General features: G+C 52.7%; 2 protein-coding genes across 3 annotated transcripts; one reads left to right on the plus strand and one right to left on the minus strand.

The window, feature by feature from the left end:
* The first annotated feature begins 5,719 nt into the window (after positions 1-5,719).
* CCL17 (C-C motif chemokine ligand 17) lies at positions 5,720-8,500 on the plus strand. Its single transcript, XM_084861348.1, has 3 exons — positions 5,720-6,404; positions 7,641-7,758; positions 8,217-8,500. The coding sequence occupies exons 1-3, from the start codon at positions 6,335-6,337 to the stop codon at positions 8,335-8,337; spliced, it is 309 nt and encodes a 102-aa protein (XP_084717474.1). The 5' UTR covers positions 5,720-6,334; the 3' UTR covers positions 8,338-8,500.
* A 786-nt stretch (positions 8,501-9,286) lies between these two features.
* CIAPIN1 (cytokine induced apoptosis inhibitor 1) lies at positions 9,287-22,710 on the minus strand. 2 transcript variants are annotated; one of them, XM_084861287.1, is made up of 9 exons: positions 22,668-22,710; positions 18,012-18,178; positions 17,182-17,334; positions 15,731-15,807; positions 14,063-14,231; positions 12,458-12,531; positions 11,421-11,536; positions 10,812-10,893; positions 9,287-10,261 (listed from the first exon to the last, which is right to left on the minus strand). In XM_084861287.1, exons 2-9 carry the CDS (start codon positions 18,166-18,168, stop codon positions 10,151-10,153), a joined length of 939 nt encoding a protein of 312 aa, XP_084717413.1. In that variant the 5' UTR covers positions 18,169-18,178; positions 22,668-22,710; the 3' UTR covers positions 9,287-10,150. The 2 variants fall into 2 exon arrangements, with proteins under 2 accessions (XP_084717413.1, XP_084717412.1); XM_084861286.1 differs by lacking the exon at positions 22,668-22,710 and adding an exon at positions 18,383-18,475 and having other exon boundaries at positions 18,012-18,186.
* Between the last annotated feature and the right edge of the window lie 4 nt (positions 22,711-22,714).

Here is a 22,714-nt window from a genome sequence, read left to right on the forward strand (position 1 = left end):
ATTACGCGTTCGGAGATCACAATAATCTGGCCACTCAGTGTAGACTCATAGATGGAACTGCTGAGGACCCGCTAGTCCTCGGTGAGAGCTCAAGGATGGTACAAAAAAGAGACCACAGAGAGCTCACCCGGGGAAGAACCACATTCTGAATCCTGTGGGAGGGATATCAAGAAGACAAATGGGCCCGTCCATGTTGCTCAGTGGTTGAGCCTCCATCTACCAACCAGGAGGTCACAGTTCCATTCCCAGTCAGGGCACATGCCCAGGTTGTAGGCTCAATCCCCATTCGGGGGCATGCAGGAGGCACCCAATCAATGATTTCCTCTCATCATTGATGTTTCTGTCTCTCTCTCTCTCTTCCTTCCTCTTCTGAAATCAATAAAAGTACAGATGAGGAGAGTGAAGTTCATAGAATTGTCCTTGGTCACACAGCCAGGAACAGGCAGAAGAGGGACTGGGACCACAGCGGTAGAACATGGTTCCAGAACATCTGCTGGTAACCACTGCCCCACGGTGCCCTCTGTGAGGGGTTGGTATGTCCAGGGAGTGGCCGTTGAGGTTTGTTTTTTTTCTACCTCAGGCCTGTGTTTTCAATTTTTTATTTTATTTTTTATTTTATTGATACTTAGAGGAAGGGAGAGAGATAGAGAGCTGGAAACGTCGATGAGAGAGAAACATCAACCAGCTGCCTCTTGCACACCCCCTACCGGGGATGTGCCTGCAACCAAGGTACATGCCCTTGACCGGAATCGAACCAGGGACCTTTCAGTCCGCAGGCGGACGCTCTACCCACTGAGCCAAACCAGTTTTGGCCGTTGAGGTTTTTGAGGTCCAGAGAGAGTGGTGTCCCTAGAGTCTTAGGGCCAGAAACCACATTACTAAGAATTAACTCACAAGTTGGCGGAGAGGAAATAGCTGTGGGAGGTGTATACAACACAGTGGAGAAGTTTGGTTATGAGTAAAAGGAGAAATAGGGGGGCAGCGTGTTGGGTGTTAGGAGGAAGGGGTGCGGGGTCAAGGAGAGCGAAGACGCTGAACCACACCACCAGCAGAGGAGGAGGGGAACATGGGAAGAGCCGAGGCGTGGGAGTGTAACTGAGGGGAGGATGCCCTTTGGGGGTGCAGAGGGAATGAGGAAAGAGGAAAGTGGGAGCTGAAGAAGGACTGAGGGTTCCAGCTGCAGTCTGAAGAAGGAGAGGAGTGCAAATCCACTGCTGAAGCAGTTTCGGTTTGGCAGGAGGCAGAAATGGCCAAACCACAAGGAAGCTGTGAACTAGATGGGCGGGAGCCAGAGCGCTTGGTTCGGGTTCCTCTACTTCATCCATGGCAGGAAGACTCAGGTGTGTCTCAGGAACTGGTGGGGCGCACTGGACCGAAAATAATTAGTACTGGGGTGAAGGAGGCCCTGGTTAGAATGCAAGCTGGATTCATGTTGTAGTGCAGAAGCTTGTAAGTGTCCTTACATTGATCCATCATTCACCCAACCATCCATCCATCCACACATACATACATTTATCCATCCATCTTTCCATCCATCCATCCATCCATCCATCCATCCATCTATCATCTTTTCTTCCTTTCATCCATCCATCCATCCTCTTTCAACCCATCCATCCATCCATCTTTCCTTTCATCCATCTGTCCATCATCCATAAACCCATTCGTTCATCTATCTTTTTTCATCCATCCATCCATCCATCCATCCATCCATACATCTATCTTTCCATCCATCCATCCATCTTTTCTTCCTTTCATCCAACCATCCATCCATCCATCCATCCATCCATCCATCTTTCCTTCCATCCATCATCTATAAACCCATTTGCCCATCCATCTTTTTTTTAAAAAAATATATTTTATTGATTTTGTACAGAGAGGAAGGGAGAGAGATAGAGAGTTAGAAACATCAATGAAAGAGAGTCATCGATCAGCTGCCTCTTGCACATCCCCTACTGGGGATATGCCCGCAACCAAGGTACATGCCCTTGACCGGAATCGAACTCGGGACCTTTCAGTCCCTAAGCCGACGCTCTATCCACCGGTTTCGGCCCATCCATCTTTTTTCATCCATGCATGCAATCATGCATCCATCCATCCATTCATCCTTCCTTCTATCCTTCCTCCCTTCCATCTATCTATTCACTCAATCACCTATTTGCATCCATTAAATAAACATATTTTATTGAGTACCTACTGGGTGCTAAGTCCTGTAGGTACAAGTTGGAACATAAAAGAGATCCTATTTTCAAGGAGTTTGCAGCAATAAACCAACCATCACAATGCAATGGGAAGAGCGTGATAAGGAAGTTTGTGACCTGCAGAGGAAAGTGGGGGCTGAAGGGAGGAAGTGAGGGTTTACGCTCCAGTCTGTAGGAGTGTGGGAATGGAAGGAAGTGGGGTGTGAGAGAATGTTCTAGACAGGAGGAACAGCCTGTACAAAGGCTTGGGTGTCACTGAGAGCCTTTTCCAGGAACCAAAAGAAGGCTGGCATGGCTACAGCAAAGGGATATGGGGTGTTGGGGGCAAAAGTTGAGGCTGGAGAAGTTGGTAGGAATCTGGACTTCGTCCTGAGAACAATGGGTGGCATGGAAGGATTCTTGGAGCGGGGGTTTGTGTTTGGGAAGATCGCTGGGCATTAGGAGAAGGACAGACTGGAAGCCGGGGGCTGCGTGGGGAGCCCTGTCCAGCAGAGGGATGGAGGGGGTGGCCACGTGGACGGTGAGAAGCAAATGGATTTGAGACACATCCAGTGGCTGACCCAGCAGGTCTTGCTGATGGAACCTGGGGGAGTTGAGGGATGCCCCTTGAGGTTCTGACGTGAGGAACCAAGCAGACTGACCTTGAGTCAGAGCAACGGACTCATCAGTGATCAGCTCAGGCCCTTGGGACGGGGGAGCGGGACGTGTTTTGGGGCTGGGGGTTGGTAAAAGCATTCGAGGCCTTCGCCTCTCAACCCCCCGAGGCAGGCAGGACGAGTCTAGCTTCGGCTGTAAGAGGATGGAGCCGAGTAGACAAAAGACTAGATCCTTACCCAATGCTACTTGAGACCCCGGGGAAGTGCTTGCACCCCCGGAGCCTCGGCTGACACGGCCGTGACCGGGGTGACAACGTTTGCTCTCGCAGTGACACTGTCGTGTGCACTTTGAAGATGGTAAGTTGCTTCCACCCCAGGAACCGGTCCCCTGCTCTGCAGCCTGGGGCGAAGCTCTCGGGGCTGTGGCTGCAGCATCCCTGGTCCCAGCCCAGCCCCAGGAGAGCCGGGGCGGGGCAGGAGCCCTCTCTCCCTCCGTCTCAGGGTAAAGACCAGGCTGAAGCGGGGTGGGGAGGTGCGGGGGAGGACCCGCACCAGTCAGAGGGAGCACCATGGCCGCCTCCTCCCACGCAGTCCCAATTCCCCTCTGGCTGTCCTAACAGGCCTGCGTCTGGCTTGTTTCCCTGCCTGTGCCCCTCCTTCCCTTCTCTCCACCAGGAGGTCCCCACCCCCGGGGGCCCCTCCACAGAGCTCTCCTGCAGGGAGCAGGCCTGGTTCCCCGCCAGACCTCCGGGTCCCAGAGTCCACACAGCGGCCTCATCACAGGCCCAGGCCCCAGGGACGCCGCCGGGAAGGTCCCTGGGGAGCCGTTTCACCGCGGGAGGGCGAGGAAACCATCCAGAAATGTCCCTGGTCTCCGCGGCCTCCCAGGGGAGGCCGAGAGGTGTGCTGGCCTCCGCCGTTTCTCCAGCCTCCCCTCCTCCTCCTCCTCCTCCTTCGGTCCCCGGTTCGCGCTGCCAAGCCTCACAGAAAGCCCGCTGTGTGCCAGGCCCCGTGCTGGGAGCGGGCACACAGCGTGGTGGGCAGAGACACGCCCCGTCCTCACGAAGCTTGCTCTCCTGGGGTCATCCCGGGGCCCTTTCGCCCTCCAGTGTTTCGTGCTGTGTCCCTCGCTTGCCTCTGCACATTCCGTCCTCTCCGCCTGTGCTAAGCCCTTTGCTCGTGAGGAACGCCTGGTCCTCCTTCTCTTGGTGTAAATCCTCCCACCCACAATGCCCAGCTCAATGGCCTCCTCCTCCAGGCAGCCTTCCGAGGTGTCCAGTAGCATCCGCTCCCCACCCTGGGCCTCGCGGCCCTTTGTCTCACCTGCACGTCCCTATGTGGACCAGGCCCTGCTCCTGCAGCCTCACCAGCTTCTAATGCCCCCCCAAGAGCAGGGGCTGCACCTGACCTCTGCCCGCCCTTCCCATCCCCCAGCCCTGGCCCAGCCAGGCATACAGCACTCCTGCTGCTCTGCCCCTCCTCCCTCCCTCGCCAGAGCTAGTGCAGACTTCAGTTCCTGCTGCCGTGGCCCGTTCCCCAGAAGGGACAGGGGAATTTGGGTCCTTCCAGAGAAAAGTTCTGAGACTTTGGCAGAACAGGGGGACTCACAGCCCACTCGGGAGTTTCCCCAGCTGCGGGGGCCGGGGCCTCGCCATAAACAAACTGCTGCTCCATCGCAGCAGCCCCCTCTTGTCCAGCACAGGGCACCGTGCCCAAAGGACCCCTGTGGCAGGTGGAGAAGCCACAGATGGTGGGGCAAACGCTGCTGGGCAGAGGCCACGGGGAACAGAGAGGCCAGGAGACACTCTAACCACAGGGCGGCATCAGCAGACACCCCCCCTCCGCCTCAGACCCTCCCCACGCACCTCCGCGCCTTCCTGTTTCCTCTGGGCCCACAGCTCTGCCTCCAGCCGGGGTCTCCAGGACCCCAGCACCCCTTCCCTCTCCCCCCTGCCAGGCCTCCTCTGCTTCAGCAGGCTGGGGACAGCCGGTGCTCCTGTGCAGGAAGCTGGTGCCAAGCATGAGCACAGACAGGACCCGCTCCCCTCTCCTCCATTGCATGTGCAAATGAACAGCTGCCTGGGGGACAGAGGGGTGGCCCAGCCAGGCGGGCAGGGGCCAGAGAACCTGCAGGAGTGGGTGAGGTGAGGGGCCTCTGGCAGGGGGTGAGAAAAGCAGAGAAATGCAACCATTGTGACGGGCCCCTGGGACGGCCCACATGCCCCTCTACGGATGGTGAAACTGAGGCCCAGGGAGGATTCTATGAGCAGTGAGACCGAGCCTGAGGCCGGGAGAGGGGATCCTGCCCACAGGAGGCTCTGCCATGGACGGGGCGAGACCCTGCCCACAGGAACTGAAGCAGCCCTAGCCTCCAAGGTGCCCTGGGCAGGGGGGGCGGGGGGCCACTGGCTCTCCCGCCCATGGTCCAGGCGGAGTCTTGGTTTCCTCTCTCCCAGGCTCACAGCTGAGCACCTGGCCCCAGTGGAATGGGGTTTCACAGCCGGCACCTGCCATTATCATCACCGGGAATGGAATGTGATTCCTGGGGCGTGTCATTCGGAGCTGCTCCCAGCCCCTCAGGGACAGGGTGGGGCCGGGCCCAGGTCCCAAGTGTCAGAATCAAAGTCCAGAGCTGGCTGCCTGGAGGTAGGCGGGACTGTCACCTGCTTAAGGGGCCCTCATGATCTGGCCCGGGGAACCCTAAGCAGACGATTGGCCCTTTTCTCTGCTGACCCGGTGCACCGATGCTGCGGCCATTGGGTTCATGGGAAGTCTGCTCCGGGCCTGGCCAGGGCTGGACCCTGACCAGGGTTCCCATGCAGACTTGGCTCTGCTGGGAGCCAGGGGCGTGCTCGCTCAGGTGAGACGCTGCATTTGGGGGAAGGTGCCTTCCCAGGAAGACACATCAAATCTGGGCTAAAGGTTGGTTAGAAACCGCCAGGCACCCTGGCCTTCTGTGGCTCAGGGGAAGACCCTGAACTTGAACTTGGGAAAGGAGCCACGACCAATGTTTTCTGGGCCTCGGGCCTTTCTCAGAATGAGATGGAGCTGTGGTCCTCCCTGCAGCCGGCTGGTCCCCCTAGGAGAGGAGCCCTTTTTGCACCCCGAGCTCCTCAGGTCCCAGGCGAAGCAGCCTCTCTTGGCCCCTGCCTGGCTGTCCCCCTCCCAGGGCACCGTGCACAGAGGAGGCTCGAAGCAGGACAATTTCAGTCTAGGACCAAGCCTTCTCCGTCCTAAGAGGAACCAAGAAACACATTTGCAAAAGCAGAAGTGTGCCGCCGTGGCCCCCGGATGAGGACCCCTCTGTCCCCTCTGGAGCCCCCTTTTCGCTGGAAAGCCACAAACATTCCAAGCCTGGACTTCTGCAGAATCATCTCAAGTTCTTCGAACGCCACGGGTCCAGGGAAGGATGGGAGGAAGAGGTGGTGGGCGGGGCAAGGTCCCCGGGAGGCTAAATAGGTCACCTCCACCCCGGGCTCCCATCCCGGCGCCCCCGGCAGAGAGAACACACGCAGAGACCTTCTCCCGGGCTCCAGCGCCATGACTCCGTGGAAGACGCTGCTCCTGCTCGCCCTCCTCCTGGGGGCTTCCCTGCAGGGCGCCCGTGCAGGTGAGAGTGGCGGGACGGACACACACACATCTGTGCGCTGTTTGCAGCTCACTCATTCCTGCAAAGATGTGAGAGGTCAGCAGCAATGGGATGTGGGGGAGGCGTGGAGAGAAAAGTGATGATGACGGTGAGGAGGAGGAGGAGGTGAGGGGATTGGCTGAGGGGCTCCCACATCTCACACTCCCATGGTTGTGAGCCGTTGGCTGTGGTTGTGTTTCCACAGCGAAAAGTGAGCAGTTCTCAGAAGAATCTGTCAGGATATGTTTACTGAATGGGTCTTCCTTACCCCGAGGGGATTGGGTAAAAGAAGGGGATTGGGTTCCCAGAAACGAAAAGAGAGATTTTTACATTCAGCTGGGAGAGGAAGGCTGAAATCAGACATAAGATGGCGGGGCCTGCCCAGTCCACGGGCAGCCTCGGAGGTGATCTTGTCAGGGGTCACCTTCGTGGCCACTGTGCCTATGGCAAGCGCTGAGCACCTCGGCCCTGAGGGAGTCAGGCCAGCTTACAGCCCCGGATGGCTGAGGGCAATCGGGCTTCTTAGAAAACACGCTGGTACACTGGTAACTAAGCCACACGTCTCCAGCTGTCTCTGTGCTGTGTCAGATACTTGTCACTGTGCAGAGATGAGGGACCTGAGCCCCATCTGTCCAGTAGGGGATGAAGGCACCTGTCTCAGGTGTGCTGGGGACCGTGTGAGCTGTGCTGGGAAGGCTCAGCTCAGAGCCTGGCCGAGTCCATGCTTGCTCAGAGCTGGCGATGAGTGTGCACACACACACAGATGCATACACAGACACACATACAAGTAAGCATGCACCACTCCCCCAAACACACACAGATACACACAGACATATGAACACACACACACACACACACCCTCCCAAGCACACACAGATACATGCACATACATACACACACACACACACACACAGGAGCTCCCAAAGTCCACACAGAGAACTCAGGCACACAAATGTGCGCATGTGACACACAGAGACATGTGCAAGCCCTCTACATGCTCCCCTCACAGAAACATACTCACAGATGCCCTCATCGAAACACCCATCAACACAAAGACACACAACCCCCACCCCTAACACGGACCCACCCTGTACCCCTCAGACACACACACATGGACACGCACACAGACTCCTCTCCACAGACAGACACACACACACACCGACAGGCACCCCGCCCACAGCACAGGCCTCACACCTGCTCCCACTTCTTCCTCCGCAGTTCGAGGGGTCAACGTGGGCCGGGAGTGCTGCGCCGAGTACTTCAAAGGGGCCATCCCCGTGCGGAAGGTGGTGCGGTGGTACCGGACCTCGGAGGAGTGTTCCAGGGATGCCTTTGTGTAAGCTCCCCCCCCCCCCCAGCAACCCTGGGAGCTGAGCGAGGGAGAGGGAGGACCTGGAGCTCCCAGAAGGGCCACTGGGAGGAAGAGAGGGGTGTGTGGCCTTCGTGTCCCCCGTCACCCAGGCCCTGCCCCTGTACCCCAGGGTGCAATGGCCCAAGGCCCAGGCCTGAGGTCCCTCCTCTTATTGGACCAATGGGAAGACTGAGGCCCTGAGGGAGACGGGACAGGCCCACGTCACACGGGCAGCCACAGCGATGTAGGCTCTTCCCCCCACCCCCCCCCACCCCCCGGCTCCCCAGCTGTCTGAAGGGACCAGCCACCGAGTCACGGAGGCACAGCCCCAGATTTCTTACTGACCCCGTGTGATGTCAGCAAGTCTGGCAGGCGCAGGACGAGGCTGCTGGCTCTGTGGAGCCTTCTGCCCTGACGCCCGCCCCCGGCTTCTCCCTCTGTAGGTTTGTAACTGTCCAGGGCAAGTCCATCTGTGCGAACCCCAAGGACGCCTCGGTGAAGAGGGTGATCAAACACTTGCCAAGAACCAGGAAGCTACGTCAGTCCAGCATCAGGGAGTCCTGATTTCTCCCTGGACCATGTGGAAACTTCCGGTGCCTCCGTGTTTGCTGCCCCACCCCCCAGCTGCCTGCGTCCAGTGGGGGCCGTTCAAGTCTCCTCCCAGACCACCCTTTCCCCAACTGGAACCGAGGCACGAAAGGGCCCCGATTAAAGTCTTTCCTCCTCAGTCTGTGTCAGCGTGTCTGTCCGCCCAGGTGGCCACACTGCTGGGCCCTCGGAGAACATCTGGTCCTGCCGCATCTGGGTCAGAAAGGGAGCCGAGGCTCAGCGGACCTGGCTGCTGCAGGCCACTCAGTGAGGGAGGCCCTGCTGAGAGGCCTGGGCAGGGGTGGGGCTGAGGGAAGAGCAGGGGGTGTAAACGAGGCTCAGCAGACCTCCCTCTCTGCGGTGCATGAGCAGGGAGGGGCTCTGGGAAGCGCTGTCTGGGTTCTCTCAGGTCTCTTGTTAGACCCCCCATCTCCCCCAGTCTCCTCCCAGACCAGCCTCTGTGCTCACCCGTGACCTCTTGCCCGGGGAGGGGCTGAGCACACTTCCCCTAAGTGTCTGATCCAATTCTGCAGACGTTCCCAGCTGGGAGCTCCCTGGCCTGGGGGTTCCTGCAGCCCCACCCCCATCTTACCCAACTTTTCATGCAGAACCTCTGCAAGACCCTCAATGGTCTGCTCTCCACTCCCAGTGGTTGCCTGCACATCACGGCACTGGAGGCCAGAGAAACACTGTCCTCCGGTTCTTCTAAAGGACCAGCCCTCAGGCCAGGCCCACCCAGGATACCCCCCCTTTCCCCGATGGTCCCTTAGGGACTTCATGACTGCAAACCCCCTCACTTCCGCCACATAATGCGACCCCGCCATAGCAGTGAGGGCCCATCATGCTTACAGGCCCCGCTCAAACGCAAGGGCAGGCGTCCACCGGGCGTGGGGGGCTAAGGGGCGAGAAGCAAAAGCAAGCTGTGAGCACTAATTCCAAAGAACACTTTTATTTAGTGGTAAGATAGAAAAACCCAGGTCTCTCTGACCCACACACTCCTCCCAACTATCAGCGAGATGCACGCCAAGTCTGCGGGGCGGTAATGAGAAGGGTCTCCTGCTCAGAGGTGAGCTGTGGGTTCAGCTTTCTGTCCTGTTTCCTCCTCTAAAGGAGACAGAGCGGCCCGGTCCCCAGAAGGCCCAGTCCCACCGTGCGGGACACCAAGTCTCCAAAACAGAAGTCCTGTGGTGCAAGTTGAGTTTGCACGGCTGTCAGACACACACACACACACACACCCTCTTCACAACTGATCCGTGGAAGTACACGAGTTTAATAGGAACTGCAGATGAACAGAACACAGGTGCAACACAGGAAAACACGGGTGGGGGTGGCTGGGTACAGGGACTATGATCACAGCAACCCCTGAGTGACTCCCTGGGTGCCCTGAGGTGATGAATCACTTGACTCATGTCACTGGGAGCTGCACACTGAGTGAGCCACCAGCTCTGTAAGACACGCGGCGGCCCCCCGCGGGGCGCAGAGTAGGGGCAGGGCCCTGTCAGAGTGAATACTCGGGGAGTCTGGGCGCGGAGTGTTATGATCAGCCCGCTGACCCTGGGAGGGGACCTCTCCAGCACGTCCCAGTTCCCTAGCCTATGAAGAAACCGGCCCGCCCGGGGACCGGCCCAGGGCACCTCAGTCTTTTGATCCACAGCAGCACTCCACACCCCCGCCCCTCACAGCCAGCTTCACTCTGCCTGAGCCCCCTCCCTGCAAACGGGTTTCTGAGCGGATGCAGAGCCGGGTCCGAGGCAGCAGTGGCCGGAGGAGCGGTGTCCTCGGGTCCCTCCTAGGCGTCGCTGAGGTTGCTGCTGCTCAGGAGCACCTGCTCGCCGGGCTGGAAGGCGGGCATGCCGAGGTAGGGGCAGCTGGCACAGCGGAAAGCGTCGCCCAGGTAGCACTGCGGACGTGACAGATACAACAACAGACTGTGATGCACTGGAGAGCCCATCCTACGGGAAGCTTACGCCAGGGACAGGGACTGCACCGGAACCCTGATTTCATGGTATGGCCACCGTGGCTGGAGGGAATGGCGGGGTGGGTGCATCTGGAGGTCCCCTGGGGGCCCAGGCACTAGGAGTTGTAAGGATCTCTGCTCCTCTGAGAACAAAGACCTAGAGAAGCTCCTGGGGCCATATTTCTGTATTCTCAGCATTCAGGTACCAGCTAAGCTCAGCCAAAGGGCCGAATAACCTCAGGCCCAGCAGGAAGTCAGAAGGAACAAAAATAAGAACCAAGAGCCCCCCTTCTGGGCATGAGCATGCTAACCCTCCCTCTCTGAAGCGATCACCTTGCTTCCCCATGAAGACCTACATACGTGTTCTCACTTATTCACCAATGACTGAACTATGGGGCAGGAAGTTCCTTACAGCGGGAGCCAGTCTGTGTGGAGTTCAGGATGGCGCTCGATACCACTAAGGATCTGGGGAATACTAAGCAATGATACTTACGTTTCCACAAGCTGATTTGGGTTGAGAGCTGGTCTGTGCCTGGGAATTCTCCTTTTCCAGTTCTTCGGCAAGGCCACACGTGCTGGGGAATCAGGAGCTGGTGAGTGAGACTGGCCACCACCCAGAAACCCAAATCCTGGCAGTTCCAAATGTATGCGGACTTTCCTCCTCAGACCTTCCCACTGACTTCCCGGCAGCTACTCTGCGAGATTCCCAAAGGAGCCAGAGCAGAGGACCCTATCCATCTGGTCCTTCCCCGGGAGCCTGCATAGATATGGGATGTCCATCCTTCCTTGTCTGCTCAGTCTGCGCTTACTCCTCAGCTCTTCACAACTAAGTAATTTATTGTTTGGAGAGTCACATGTAGGTAAACTATCCACCTACATGTGAAAACTGGTTAAGCATCAACCTATGAACCAGTATGATTCCCAGTCAGGGCACATGCCTGGATTGTGGACTCAATCCCCACATGCAGAGGTGGCTGTTAAAGTCCCAGTAATGTCTCTGGTTCATTTTACTATTCTTTAAAATGCACCTGCAGGAAGACTGGTTTGCTTGAATTACAGCAGAGCACTGACTGCAGAGACACCTGCTGCGGGCAGCACTCACCAGTTCTTACAGGCCTTCCTCTTCTTCCCTTCTCCGCATGAAGGGGCCCGCAGGGAAGCTGGATCCGGTTTCTTCAAATCCTCAGGATCCAGCAGCTCATCGGAGTCGATGAGATCCTGGGGAGTGTTGGAGGCAGTTAGTGACACGGCCACACTGTCTGCTAAGGAGAGGCGGAGGTGGCCGCAGTCGGAGGCAGCAGGGTTACCGCCTGTGTAGGCAGGCACCCGCCATGCTCCTTCGGGTGGATGCTCATGTCCGAGCTGAGCACCACAGTGAAGTGACGTGCGCAAGGCTGTGAGGGGACTGGAGCCGATTTACACTGGGAACAGCTGATAGCTGGTAAATGAGAAAGGAATGTATTTCAATAAACACTGCCTTCATAATTATTCAGTGTGTGTGGACACATTTTTGGGACACCCTGTATAAGAAGGCCTGTCAGGTGAAAAGGGGAATAAAATATTTTCTCTGGAATTCCAGAGAAAAGGGCCAATATGATACATATGCTGTGTACTGCTTTGATAAACATGTGGACAGGTAACCTGGAAGTTCTATGCGGGCACAAACCATAACCTACGTTGCTTGTCACTCTAACTTGAGTAGTTGGAGAAGTGAACAACCTCTATCCTCAGAACATGGGTAAATGGTACTCTGTACACCCATCGCAGGTGATTGAAGATTAAATGAGAAAGCACCGGTCACAGACGGAGAAGCACTGCTCTGAAGACAGTGAGTGCCAGTGACTTGCCCAAAAGAGCCAATAAAAACATTTCAGCTGACAACGCTTTTCAGGTTTGCACATGCCCACGAGCGTCTCCAATGTATCAGCTGAAGTAAGAACGTGAAAATCTGGGGAAAAGATGCCGAAAAGAAATGCAAAGGTTCCCTCTGATGCAGAAATGCCGGTGACAGGCACAGCCTCGGTGCTGGGCTTTCCATACCTTCCCGCCCACAAGTCCAGAGAGGCCACTCCAAACCAGAAACACTCATCGCCAACAGGGGCCTAGAGGAAAGCCACCAGTGCCCAGGTGCCGACTCACCATGCTCTCATCCTCCATGTCATTGGCCGACAGGGTCCAGAGTTTGGCAGCTGCCGGGTCCACAGCAGGCTTCACTGAGTCCAACCAATAAGAGAGAGAAAAAGAGCTCTACCAAGAAGCCTTAGGCAAACTACAAGCAAACCTAAGCGCTTCCTATTGAGACTGAGCAGAGAACACGGGTTCAAGGCCCAGCTCTACCACTTACAAAAGGCAGGACCTTGGCCGATCACCGTGATAGTCACAGTAGCCACCCTTTTTAAAACACTTGCGCTGTACCTGACATTGTATGACGCATTTCGCATACATCATCTCATTTAATCCTGCTAATGACCTTAGGAGGTAAGCATCTGTCATCCTAACTGTATAGATAGACAGAAAGCAGGTTTGGACACATAGGCCAGTTACACAAAGCCACAAGTGTGATTCTGTCTAATGCTTTTACTTCCACTCCACCTTGCTTTCTCCTCTTTATCTTAGTTTCCATCCTCGGAACACGGGCTAATGGTACTCTGTACAGCTACTGTAGGTGATTTAAGATACCTCACACTTCCTGAGTTCTCTACAGGACAGGAGAGCCCAAGGAAGGGCCAGAAAAGGGCTGAGATCCCAATTCAGTCTGAGGCCTGTTCTCCAATGGGCCTGGGGTAAGAGCACCCCCTAGTGATCACTGCCACAACTGCATGCTCGGACCTTCCACAGGGCAAACTGCTCATCTAAGCTGTTCCCACCCCTCGGGACTATGAACCCAAAGGTTAGAATTTCCAAGGGTTTCTTGAAGGTGTAAGCTGGGCAGTCAAAACAGAGCAGTGCGACTGGACCTTTACATCTTTGCACACTTCAGAGCTGGGACAATTTTCTCAACCTGGGCATTAAAAAACAGCGACAGGAAATGCAAAGTAGGGTGGGGAGGGTAATTTTCTGAGCAGAAGAAATGTTTTTACAAGTGTCTTAGGACCCTCAAAGGAAGAAAAGCTAACATTATTGGCACAAAGGCAGAGGACATATGGGAAGAGGCTCAGGGCACTCCTAACTATCATGACACCACCATGAGGTCTTCTGAGGATAAATCTCAAAATTCTGGCACCTGGAAAGACTTCACTGACTAAGCTCTGTGACTCAGGCCTCTAAAATCCGGAGAGGAGGCCTCGCCCAGCCGGTGTGGTCCAGTGGTTGATCATCAACCTATGAACCAGGTGGTCATGGTTTGATTCCCTGTCAGGGGACATGTCCAGGTTGTGGGCTCAATCCCCAGTAACGGGAGTGCAAGAGGTAGCTGTTGATGATTCTCTCTCATCACTGGCATTTCTATCTCTCTCTGAAATTAATAAGAAAACAACATAATAAAATCTGGAGGCCTCAGTGTCCTCCAGTTCAGAAGGGCTGAACTAATATCTATGCGTTAGTTCTATTGCAATCTGAAAATGCCTAGGACACTAGTCACTAAGCATTCTTCCATTTTTAGAGAATTAGTCCTTCCTTCATTTCCGGAAATGACAGAAATTAAGGGAGGACTAATCCTCTAAAAACCTATCATGCCATTCAGATCTCTGGCTCCATTTCTAATGTGTCCTTCAGGCCTATTCCGACAAGAACGTCCAGTCTTACCTGTAGGAGCAGACTTCTTGGCAGTAGAAAGCTTAAGTTGACTAGAAGAACCCACTTCAAAGTTGGGTTTTTTGCCTGTGATTTGCACAGAGACCAAACTGTCACTATGGTAGCCCAGATGTTCTTGGACAGATCGTAACTCCTCAGGGCTCAAGGACTCTCGATGCAGCTGGAATTCAAGACATCAAAAGGATCAGTCCACACTCCTTCTACAAAATGATGATCTAAGCCCGCCTACCAGTATATGAGTATCAAATCCTAATTTCTGTGTTTTAAGTCAGCGGTCGCCAACCTTTTGGACCTCAGGGGCCACCAGTGGTCCATGGAACACCGGTTGGTGACCGCTGTTTTAAGGAGTACACAGGATAACAGCGGAAGTAACAGACATCACCTCATGCTCACATCAGTTTCTCACTGATCATAACCCTAGAGTGTAACTTTTGTCTACGTTTTTACTTGGAGCCTATTTTACTTTGTTTTAAAACTTTGTGAAGTTTTAAAGCATTATCAAATATCTGTCTATCAGGCATTAGGCACTGTGCGATTCATTGTGAGGGCTGGGTGATGACTGTGAAGATGAGTCAGACATGGCCTGTTGAATAGGATCTAAGCCTGTAGCGGGGAAGCAGGCCCACCATAGACATGAAATTTAGATCCTGAGAGGAAAAGAACCACAGTGGGAGGGAATTGCTTTCTATGTGCCTTGGGAAGTAGCAGCAGACAGTAAAAGTGAAAAAATGGGTGGGGGTGCTGAGTCATTAAAACAATAACAGCCTTGTGTCTAACAATTATAGAATGGTTAAATGAATCACAGCCCACCTGTAGCAACTGACTATTGTTACATCATGAATACCCACAGGGGATGATATACTGAGATGGGTAAATGTCCAAAAAGCTAGTGACCTAACAATGTATACATATGACCTTACTGACATTAAATAATGATGTGTGTGTGTGTGTGTGTAGCTGCAAATACATAAAAAATAGTTTCCCCTGGGGAGAGAAGTGTGAGCAAGGACTGGGATGTCATCACTTCAAATTCAATATTCTTCAGCATTAACTGAATTTTTGTGAGCATTCCTTATTTTAGAATAAAAACCAAAAAACCTTAAAAGATAAAGAAAAATAAAGAGTGGGCATGAATAAATTAAGGTCATGTAGCAAATCAGTGGTATAATGGCTCTCACTATATTATTCTTACCTCACACATAAGAAAATTTTAACATTGGAGGATATAGAAATATAAACACCTCTATTTAATTAAAATATTTCTACTGGACTGTCAAAAATGGGATTTCCCCTCCAACCTACACCAGCCGCCCACCAAATATCTGAGGATGGTCTCGGTACTGCCCTGCCCTGGGGCCCAGGACCGGCGTCCCCTAAGAGACCTGTGCTCCGCTCTGCCCGCTCAGTGGTCAGCACCGCTAACCACACCGAGACCAGAATATGCCCCCACCTCCTGGGCCCCCGCTGAGCCTCTTCAGGGGAGACTCCCAGAGGTTCTGTCCTGGTATCTCACATGCAAAGCACTTCTCCACTCATTTCCTAGTCTCCCCTGCAGGGTTGGTATTTCCCCGGTCCTCTCTGTATTGTCTATGAAGATATATGCACTACGTTAGTGACCCAGGGTTAAGTTCCCACAAAGAAGGCTGTCTGCCAACATACCTCTTTTACTTCCACAAGACCAGACAGAGTCAGGGCCGAACACAGCTTAGATGCCGTCTTCACTTTGCTGTCCTTAACTGCCAAGAGGAAAACCCCAATCAACAGCTTTATAGGTCAAAGCAGGAAAAATAAGAAAGGCTCTATCCTGTTTGGGTCACTGGGCATTAAAACAATAATAACCGTTTCTGTTTAATGTATCTACATTTTGGTGGCATTTTAATTTGACTTGGTTATTCAAAATTCTCTTACCAGTACTCTTAAGTTTTAGACAGTAATCCTATTACTGTTTCTTATAGCTCTCTGCTTCTTAGAAATACCAAGCCTTTCAGGGTTGTTAGATACTGATTAGAAAGAGGCTTAGAAACTCTAACGTAACAAGTACCGTGTTCTCTTTTTATACTTCTGGCAAAAGACACCCAAGGTCTACATTCCCGGCAACGTTTTTATATCTCCACATAAACATCTTCATACACTTCAAAATATTTTCATTTCTATGGTGAAATAAGTCATCACACTGTGATGGAAAGTCTGGTTAAAAAATGCTACAATTCAGAATTGAATAACTCGTTGACACTTTACCAGTTGGACAAAAAAGAGAGGTTTTTATTTCCTGAGTTCCATCACAGTTTCCCAGGAATCCATAATTACCTCATCGCTCCCACATTTCCAGTCACTATATTGCAACTCTAACTATGGATGCACAGGATGTTTAAAAAGCTCAGGGATGTCTCAAGGACCCTTCAACCTCGCTTCCCCCACGGTAACATCTTACACAATTCTAATACAATATGAAGACCAGGAAGCCGACATTGATAGTCCACAAAATTATCCAAATTTCACCAGATTTATATGCACGTACGTGTGCGTGTGCGTATGTGTGTGTGGTTCTAGGCAATCTTAGCACACGTGTAGCTTAAGGTCATCAATGACCATAATCAAGATATAGAATGTTCTCTGACCATAGGAGCTCCCGTGCTAGCCCTCTACCGCCTCACACCCCACCTCCCAGGCAGTCACCCATTGGTTCTCCCTCACCCGTAACTCTGTATTTCAGGAATGTTGTCTGAGCGAAATCAGACAGCATGTGACCTTTTGAGACTGGCTTTTTCCCTCAGCGTGATTCCCTTGGGATTCACCAAGGTGTTGCACCTATGAAGCTTGTTCCTTTTTACTGCCGCATGGTTTTCCATGGTAAAGACATGGCACAGGTTAACCGTTCGTTCACCTGTGGAAGGGCCCAGCCATGTTCACATGGGCAGTTTCCTTGTATGTTACTACCCACTGGGTGAGGGATCACACATTTCTTCAGACGTGTTGCTCCGGATTTTTACAATAATGTATCTCTAACGATAAGGTGAGCTGTAATAACGATATCCCAATGGCATCTCCTGCTCAGAGAGATGCAGCCAGCACAGGTACAGATGCAACCTATCAGGTGAAGGTTTCCTTACCCGCAGCCGTCTCTACTGGCTCCTTCAGCAAAAGACGGCCCCCAGGCCGGAGGATCCGCGCCATCTCGGCCAGAGCCTCGGCACTGTGCAGAGTGCAGCTTCCAGGAACTGCACCCGCTAGAATCACGTCAAAGCTAGATTCTTTGTGCGCGGCTGAAAAGGAGGAAAACTGTTGTCAGAAGCCCCTGGACCCCGGAAGCCATCTCCCAAGCCCTCCGAGTCCCCAAGGCTACGCCCAGGCCTGCGGAACGCACACCCACCCGTTCCGCAAATGCGATTAGACCACCGTTTCTAGTAAGGACGTGCTGCCCTGCTCTCCCCCAGGCTTTCACATCCTTAGATACGCTCATGGGAAGAAGTTGAAGAGGAAGCTGAAGAGTAGGCTTTTTTTTTTTAAAAAAAAGGAGGCCGAAACCGGTTTGGCTCAGTGGATAGAACGTCGGTCTGCGGACTGAAAGGTCCCAGGTTCGATTCCGGTCAAGGGCATGTACATTGGTTGCGGGCACATCCCCCGGTGAGGGTGTGCAGGAGGCAGGTGATCGACGTTTCTCTGTCATCGATGTTTCTAGCTCTCTATCCCTCTCTCTTCCTCTCTGTAGAAAATCAATAAAACATATTAAAAAAAAGGGGGGGGGGTCGAGGAAGTGGCATAGCTAATAAAGAATCAAGAATATGCTGATACAAATCAACCACACTCCTGAGTCCACAGGCCCCTGCCACCAGGTGCCACCAAAAACAAACACTCCGTTATCTTATCAGAAATGCCGCGCCTCCCGTGGAAGTTCCCCCCTCCCTCCCTGACCCTGTGGACAACGCGGGTCGGCACTTACACTGCAACAGCTGGTGGATGTTTTCCACGGACACTCGGCCCTCACTGCCGGCCGACGCCTGGAGCTTTTCCGCCAGGTCTTTCAGAGCCTCCGGCGGGGAGGGCCTATCCCAGACCACCGCCACACACTGGCCAGCTGAAACCCCGAAGTCTGCCATCCCTGCTGCGCTGCACACCTAAAACCATCGGGAGAAAGGAGAATCAGGACTTAGTGGAGACGAAAGCACAATTTCACCCACGAGGCACCATCGAGTATGGTTAGAATCACAGCCTAATTCTGACCAGGAATGCGGATCAATGAGAGCACCGTCCTGTCAATATGTGTGAATAAATGAACGAGCCCATTACACCAAGGTTTCATAACCCACGTACCCAAAAGCAGGTGGCTTCCTCGAAGCACTCTGACTTGGCAGTCAAGGAAGGAGCTTGAAGGCAGAAAGTTATTTCCTCTCTGATACGAAACAGCTCAGCTTGACCAGAATATATAACAGGCGGGACACTAATTAGGCAGAAGTATGACTCAGCAAGAAAGGCAAATAAATTGGCAGACAACCCAACCACAAGCTTAATGTGTGTGTGTGTTTTTAAAGAGACAAGTTATTGCTCCTCCTCCTCCTCCCTCCTCCCCCTTCTCCCCTCCCTTCCTCTCTCCTCTTTTCCCTCCCCTCTCCCCCACCTCCCGACAATAAAAAATAAACAAAGAGACAAGTTATTAAGTTTTGCAAACTGAGTATTTTCCCTTTCAGCAAAATAGGATCAATGTATCAGTGATCAATAGTATCTACTATGCCTTTAACATTTAGTATTAGCCCGAGTGTTTAAAAACAGTTTACATACATTATCTCAATTGAATCTCAGAACCACCTTGACCTATGAATGATTCCCATTTTACAGCCAGGGAACTGAGGCCACTGGCTTTGCCCACCAGTAAGTGTTGTGTGGATGAAGTAAGAGCTGGGGTTTGAATCCATGTCCGTCTGACCGTAAAGCCAGGGCTTCCATCCTATGGAAATTTCCCCGCGTGGGGTCAGCTTTCTCTCCCACTTGATACTCAGGCGAGTATAGAATGAAATCGGGTCAGGAGATAGCACTCTGCTCAGTTCCTCCTTTCTTTCTTCCTTCAATATTAATGCCACAAAGTTTCCGACGTAAAATAGCTCCAACAAATGACATCAGGACAGAAGCTGTTGTGGGGACAGCAGGGTGAATCGGTTTGATGCTGAATCACTGTCTCTGCAGAGGTGGCTAAGTGACAATTACACCACCACGGGCACTCTGGGACGGAATTTAAGCCATGCCCATACGTTCTTCCTTCTTTAAAAATGTTGACTTCAGCCCTAACTGGTTTGGCTCAGTGGACAGAGCGTCAGCCTGTAGACACAAGGGTCCCAGGTTCGATTCCGGTCAAGGGCATGTACCTTGGTTGCGGGCACATCCCCAGTGGGGGATGTGCAGGAGGCAGCTGATTGATGTTTCTCTCTCATCGATGTTTCTAGCTCCCTCCCTCTCCCTTCCTCTCTGTAAAAAAAAAAAATTAATAAAATATATTAAAAAAATAAAAAAAATAAAAATGTTGACTTCAAATGATTTGTTCCTCTGCTCCCAAAACAGGCCCAGGTTAGCCAGTCATCCTTCACTGCTCCAGCACTCTGATTTTGCTGCTCACTTCCTAAAGGAGCTTATCCTAAAGCAGTGGTTGGCAAACCGCAGAGCTCCACCTGTCCCGTTAGAGGTAACGTCACTGTCACAGCCCTGGATGTCTTTGTTAACCACCTCTCCAACTCCAACTGCTGCACACACATGCCCGTGGCAGTGACAGCAGATGTCTCAGAATAACTTCTGGAGATACACTTGCTTATTTTTTTACAATATATCTTATTGATTTTTTTACAGAGAGGAAGGGAGAGGGAGAGAGCTAGAAACATCGATGAGAGAGAAACATCAATCAGCTGCCTGCTGCACACCCCCTCCTGGGGATGTGCTGGCAACCAAGGTATATGCCCTTGGCCGGAATTGAATCTGGGACCTTTCAGTCCGCAGGCCAACGCTCTATCCACTGAGCCAAACTGACTTCGGCAAACTTGTTTATTTTTAAGGTACCAAGTTAACATAAAATCTTGAGGCATTTGTCTTCTCTTAAGGAGGGACGGGGCCAATAGAAAAAACTAAGATTGATGTTTGGGTATCAGTTCAAACCAAAAATGAAATCCTTTTAAGTCAGGTGCATTAAAAAAACCTGAAAATCCTTCCCAAGAGGTGTGGCTCATTGGCTGAATGTTGACCTATGAACCAGGAGGTCACCTGCCGGGATTGTGGGCTCAATCCCCAGTGAGGGGCATGCAGGATCAATGATTCTCTCTCGTCACTAATGTTTCTCTCTCTCTCTCTCTCACTCGCTGTCAGAAATCAATAAAAACAATATTTTTAAAAAAGAAGAAGAAAAACCTTAGCCAGTATGGTTCAGTGGATAGAGGACTGAAGGGTCCCAGGTTTGATTTCGGTCAAGGGCACCTACCTGGGTTGCACGTTCAATCCCCAGCCCTGGTCAGGGTGCCTGGGGGAGGCAAACAATCAATGTGTCTTTCTCACATCGATGTCCCCCTCCCTCCCTCCCTCCCTCCCTCCCTCCCTCCCTCCCTCTCTCTCTCTCTCTTTTTCTCTCTCTCTCTCTCTCTCTCTCTCTCTCTCTCTCTCTCTCCCCCACTCTAAAAAAATCAATGGAAAAGTATCCTCTGGTGAAGATTACAACAAAAACAACAACAAAAACCACCTGGGAATCCTGACAGTCACCAGAAAAGAAAATTTTAATTAAAATGAACTGAGCAATGCTCATAAATACACACACACACAGAACAAAAAAAAAAAAAAAGAGGATAATCAGCAAGGAAACAGGAAACTCAAAGGGAAATGGAAGATAGACACCAGGGAATTAGGTGTGTGTCAAGAGTTAAGGGTTACAAGCCCTAGAATATGCACATGTCGACGAAAAGGGGCCACACACTAAACCTGGACAAGCTTCGGGGACGCCCGCGAGGTGGCCTTGCAAATTCGGAGACCTAAAGTAACCACAGAGGATGGTCTGAGATGAAAACTTTTTAAAACTAACAGCAGTTTACTGTGGGTAGTCAATGTGCTAAGGCAGCATTTTTCCCTAGCAAAGGTTAACCTTCACCTTAACTAAGCCAGTCTGTATCTAGAATAACATGTCTTTGCAAAAAACACAGTGATTTCCCTTTTTCCAGACCCCTCAAAGCACAGAGACCACAAATCCCCTCGTTATCGTTGTATCGTGATAGTTGTAGACTGTTAACTATCGGAAGTAAAAGTGTGTCTATCACTTTACTTTTTATCCAATTCCAGAGGTTTCCCGGCTGTGCTTCCTCCCGCCCCCTCCCTAATCTATCACCGATGGGTTTCACTGTAATGTATAAAACCAGCTGGGAAACCCTGATTATCTTCAATCCATTGAGAGCCTGCTTCCGGGCAACTGTCAACGGTTTGGCTCAAATGAACTCGCACAAATTCTTCACAGGTTTGACTGTTTCTTACGTTCACACACAGAAGAGGCTCATTTGAAGAGAAATGGACAGAACTCGGAATAAAACCACCACCACCACCACAAAGCAGTGCTTTATGGAACTCGAGATATGGGTGTGAAAGGTTAACATCGGGGCAGTTTTGGCTTAGGAGGGCTTCGCCTGCGCTCAGCAGGGGACACCCAAGTGATTAGAAAAGACTCGGGTTGGTAAGGCGCGTGCAAAGCAGATACCAAGACAAGGAAGGGTCTAACTGCAAACACAAACCTGTCAGAACGACCTGCGTGGCTCCTGTCATCCCACCGCCTTCACCCGGCATCCTACTAACATGAAGCCTTCTCCGACAACAGAAATCCCTTCTCTGACAAGGACAGTTGTTTGAGGCCGGTCCATGACCTCCCGGGGTCACCCAGGGCTTGGCACTCTGAATGAGTGCGACCAGCCTTTTCCAAATCTGCAGATCCTACAAGTCACCTGGGGCCTTTGGTAAAACAGGCCTCCTGGCCTGGACCCACCTGTCCCGGATGTCCAGGAGAGAGACCTGGGCACCCGACTTACCCGCGAGCATCCTATGTGGTTCTTCCCATCTGGCAAGTTTGGGAAATATCTGATTATAACCAACTCGACATCCTTAGAGGTTCAGGAAAGTCACTGGCTCAACATTACACCCTGGGGTTTCCCCCCAAAGACCGAAACGTCTTCAGTTTGAGAAGGAACGGGGCCAAAAAAAAACAAAACAAAAACAAAAACGGAGGCCCAAGGTCACAAACAGCTGCCTTCGGGCAGAAGTGGGTCTCAGACCCAGGTCTCCCGGACCCCAGCCCGGGCTCTCCCTCCCGATCGCCCCGTCCCTGGGGCCTCGGCCCGAGGCAGGCAGTCCAGGAAGGACAAGAGCCACAGCGCCAGGAGCCCGCGGCAGACAAACTCGGTCCGGCCCCTCACGCCCGCTTCTCAGGGCAAAAGCCCGCCATGGTCCTCAGGGAGGTGATCACGGACCAAGGCTAGTTCCCTCCAAGGGACACGACGGGGACTAGGAACTGGGAGGGTCTGGGGGCGAGGATGGACAGGGAGGGGACGATGAGGGGAGGTCGTGTTCTCGGCGCGGCCGGACCAGCGCTTACCTGGTACCCAGGACGCCCTCCCCGCTCCTCCGCGAGTCGCCGGCTCC

Source organism: Pipistrellus hanaki, assembly GCF_964339955.1.
Source record: "Pipistrellus hanaki genome assembly, chromosome: 15".
Lineage (NCBI taxonomy): Eukaryota > Metazoa > Chordata > Mammalia > Chiroptera > Vespertilionidae > Pipistrellus > Pipistrellus hanaki.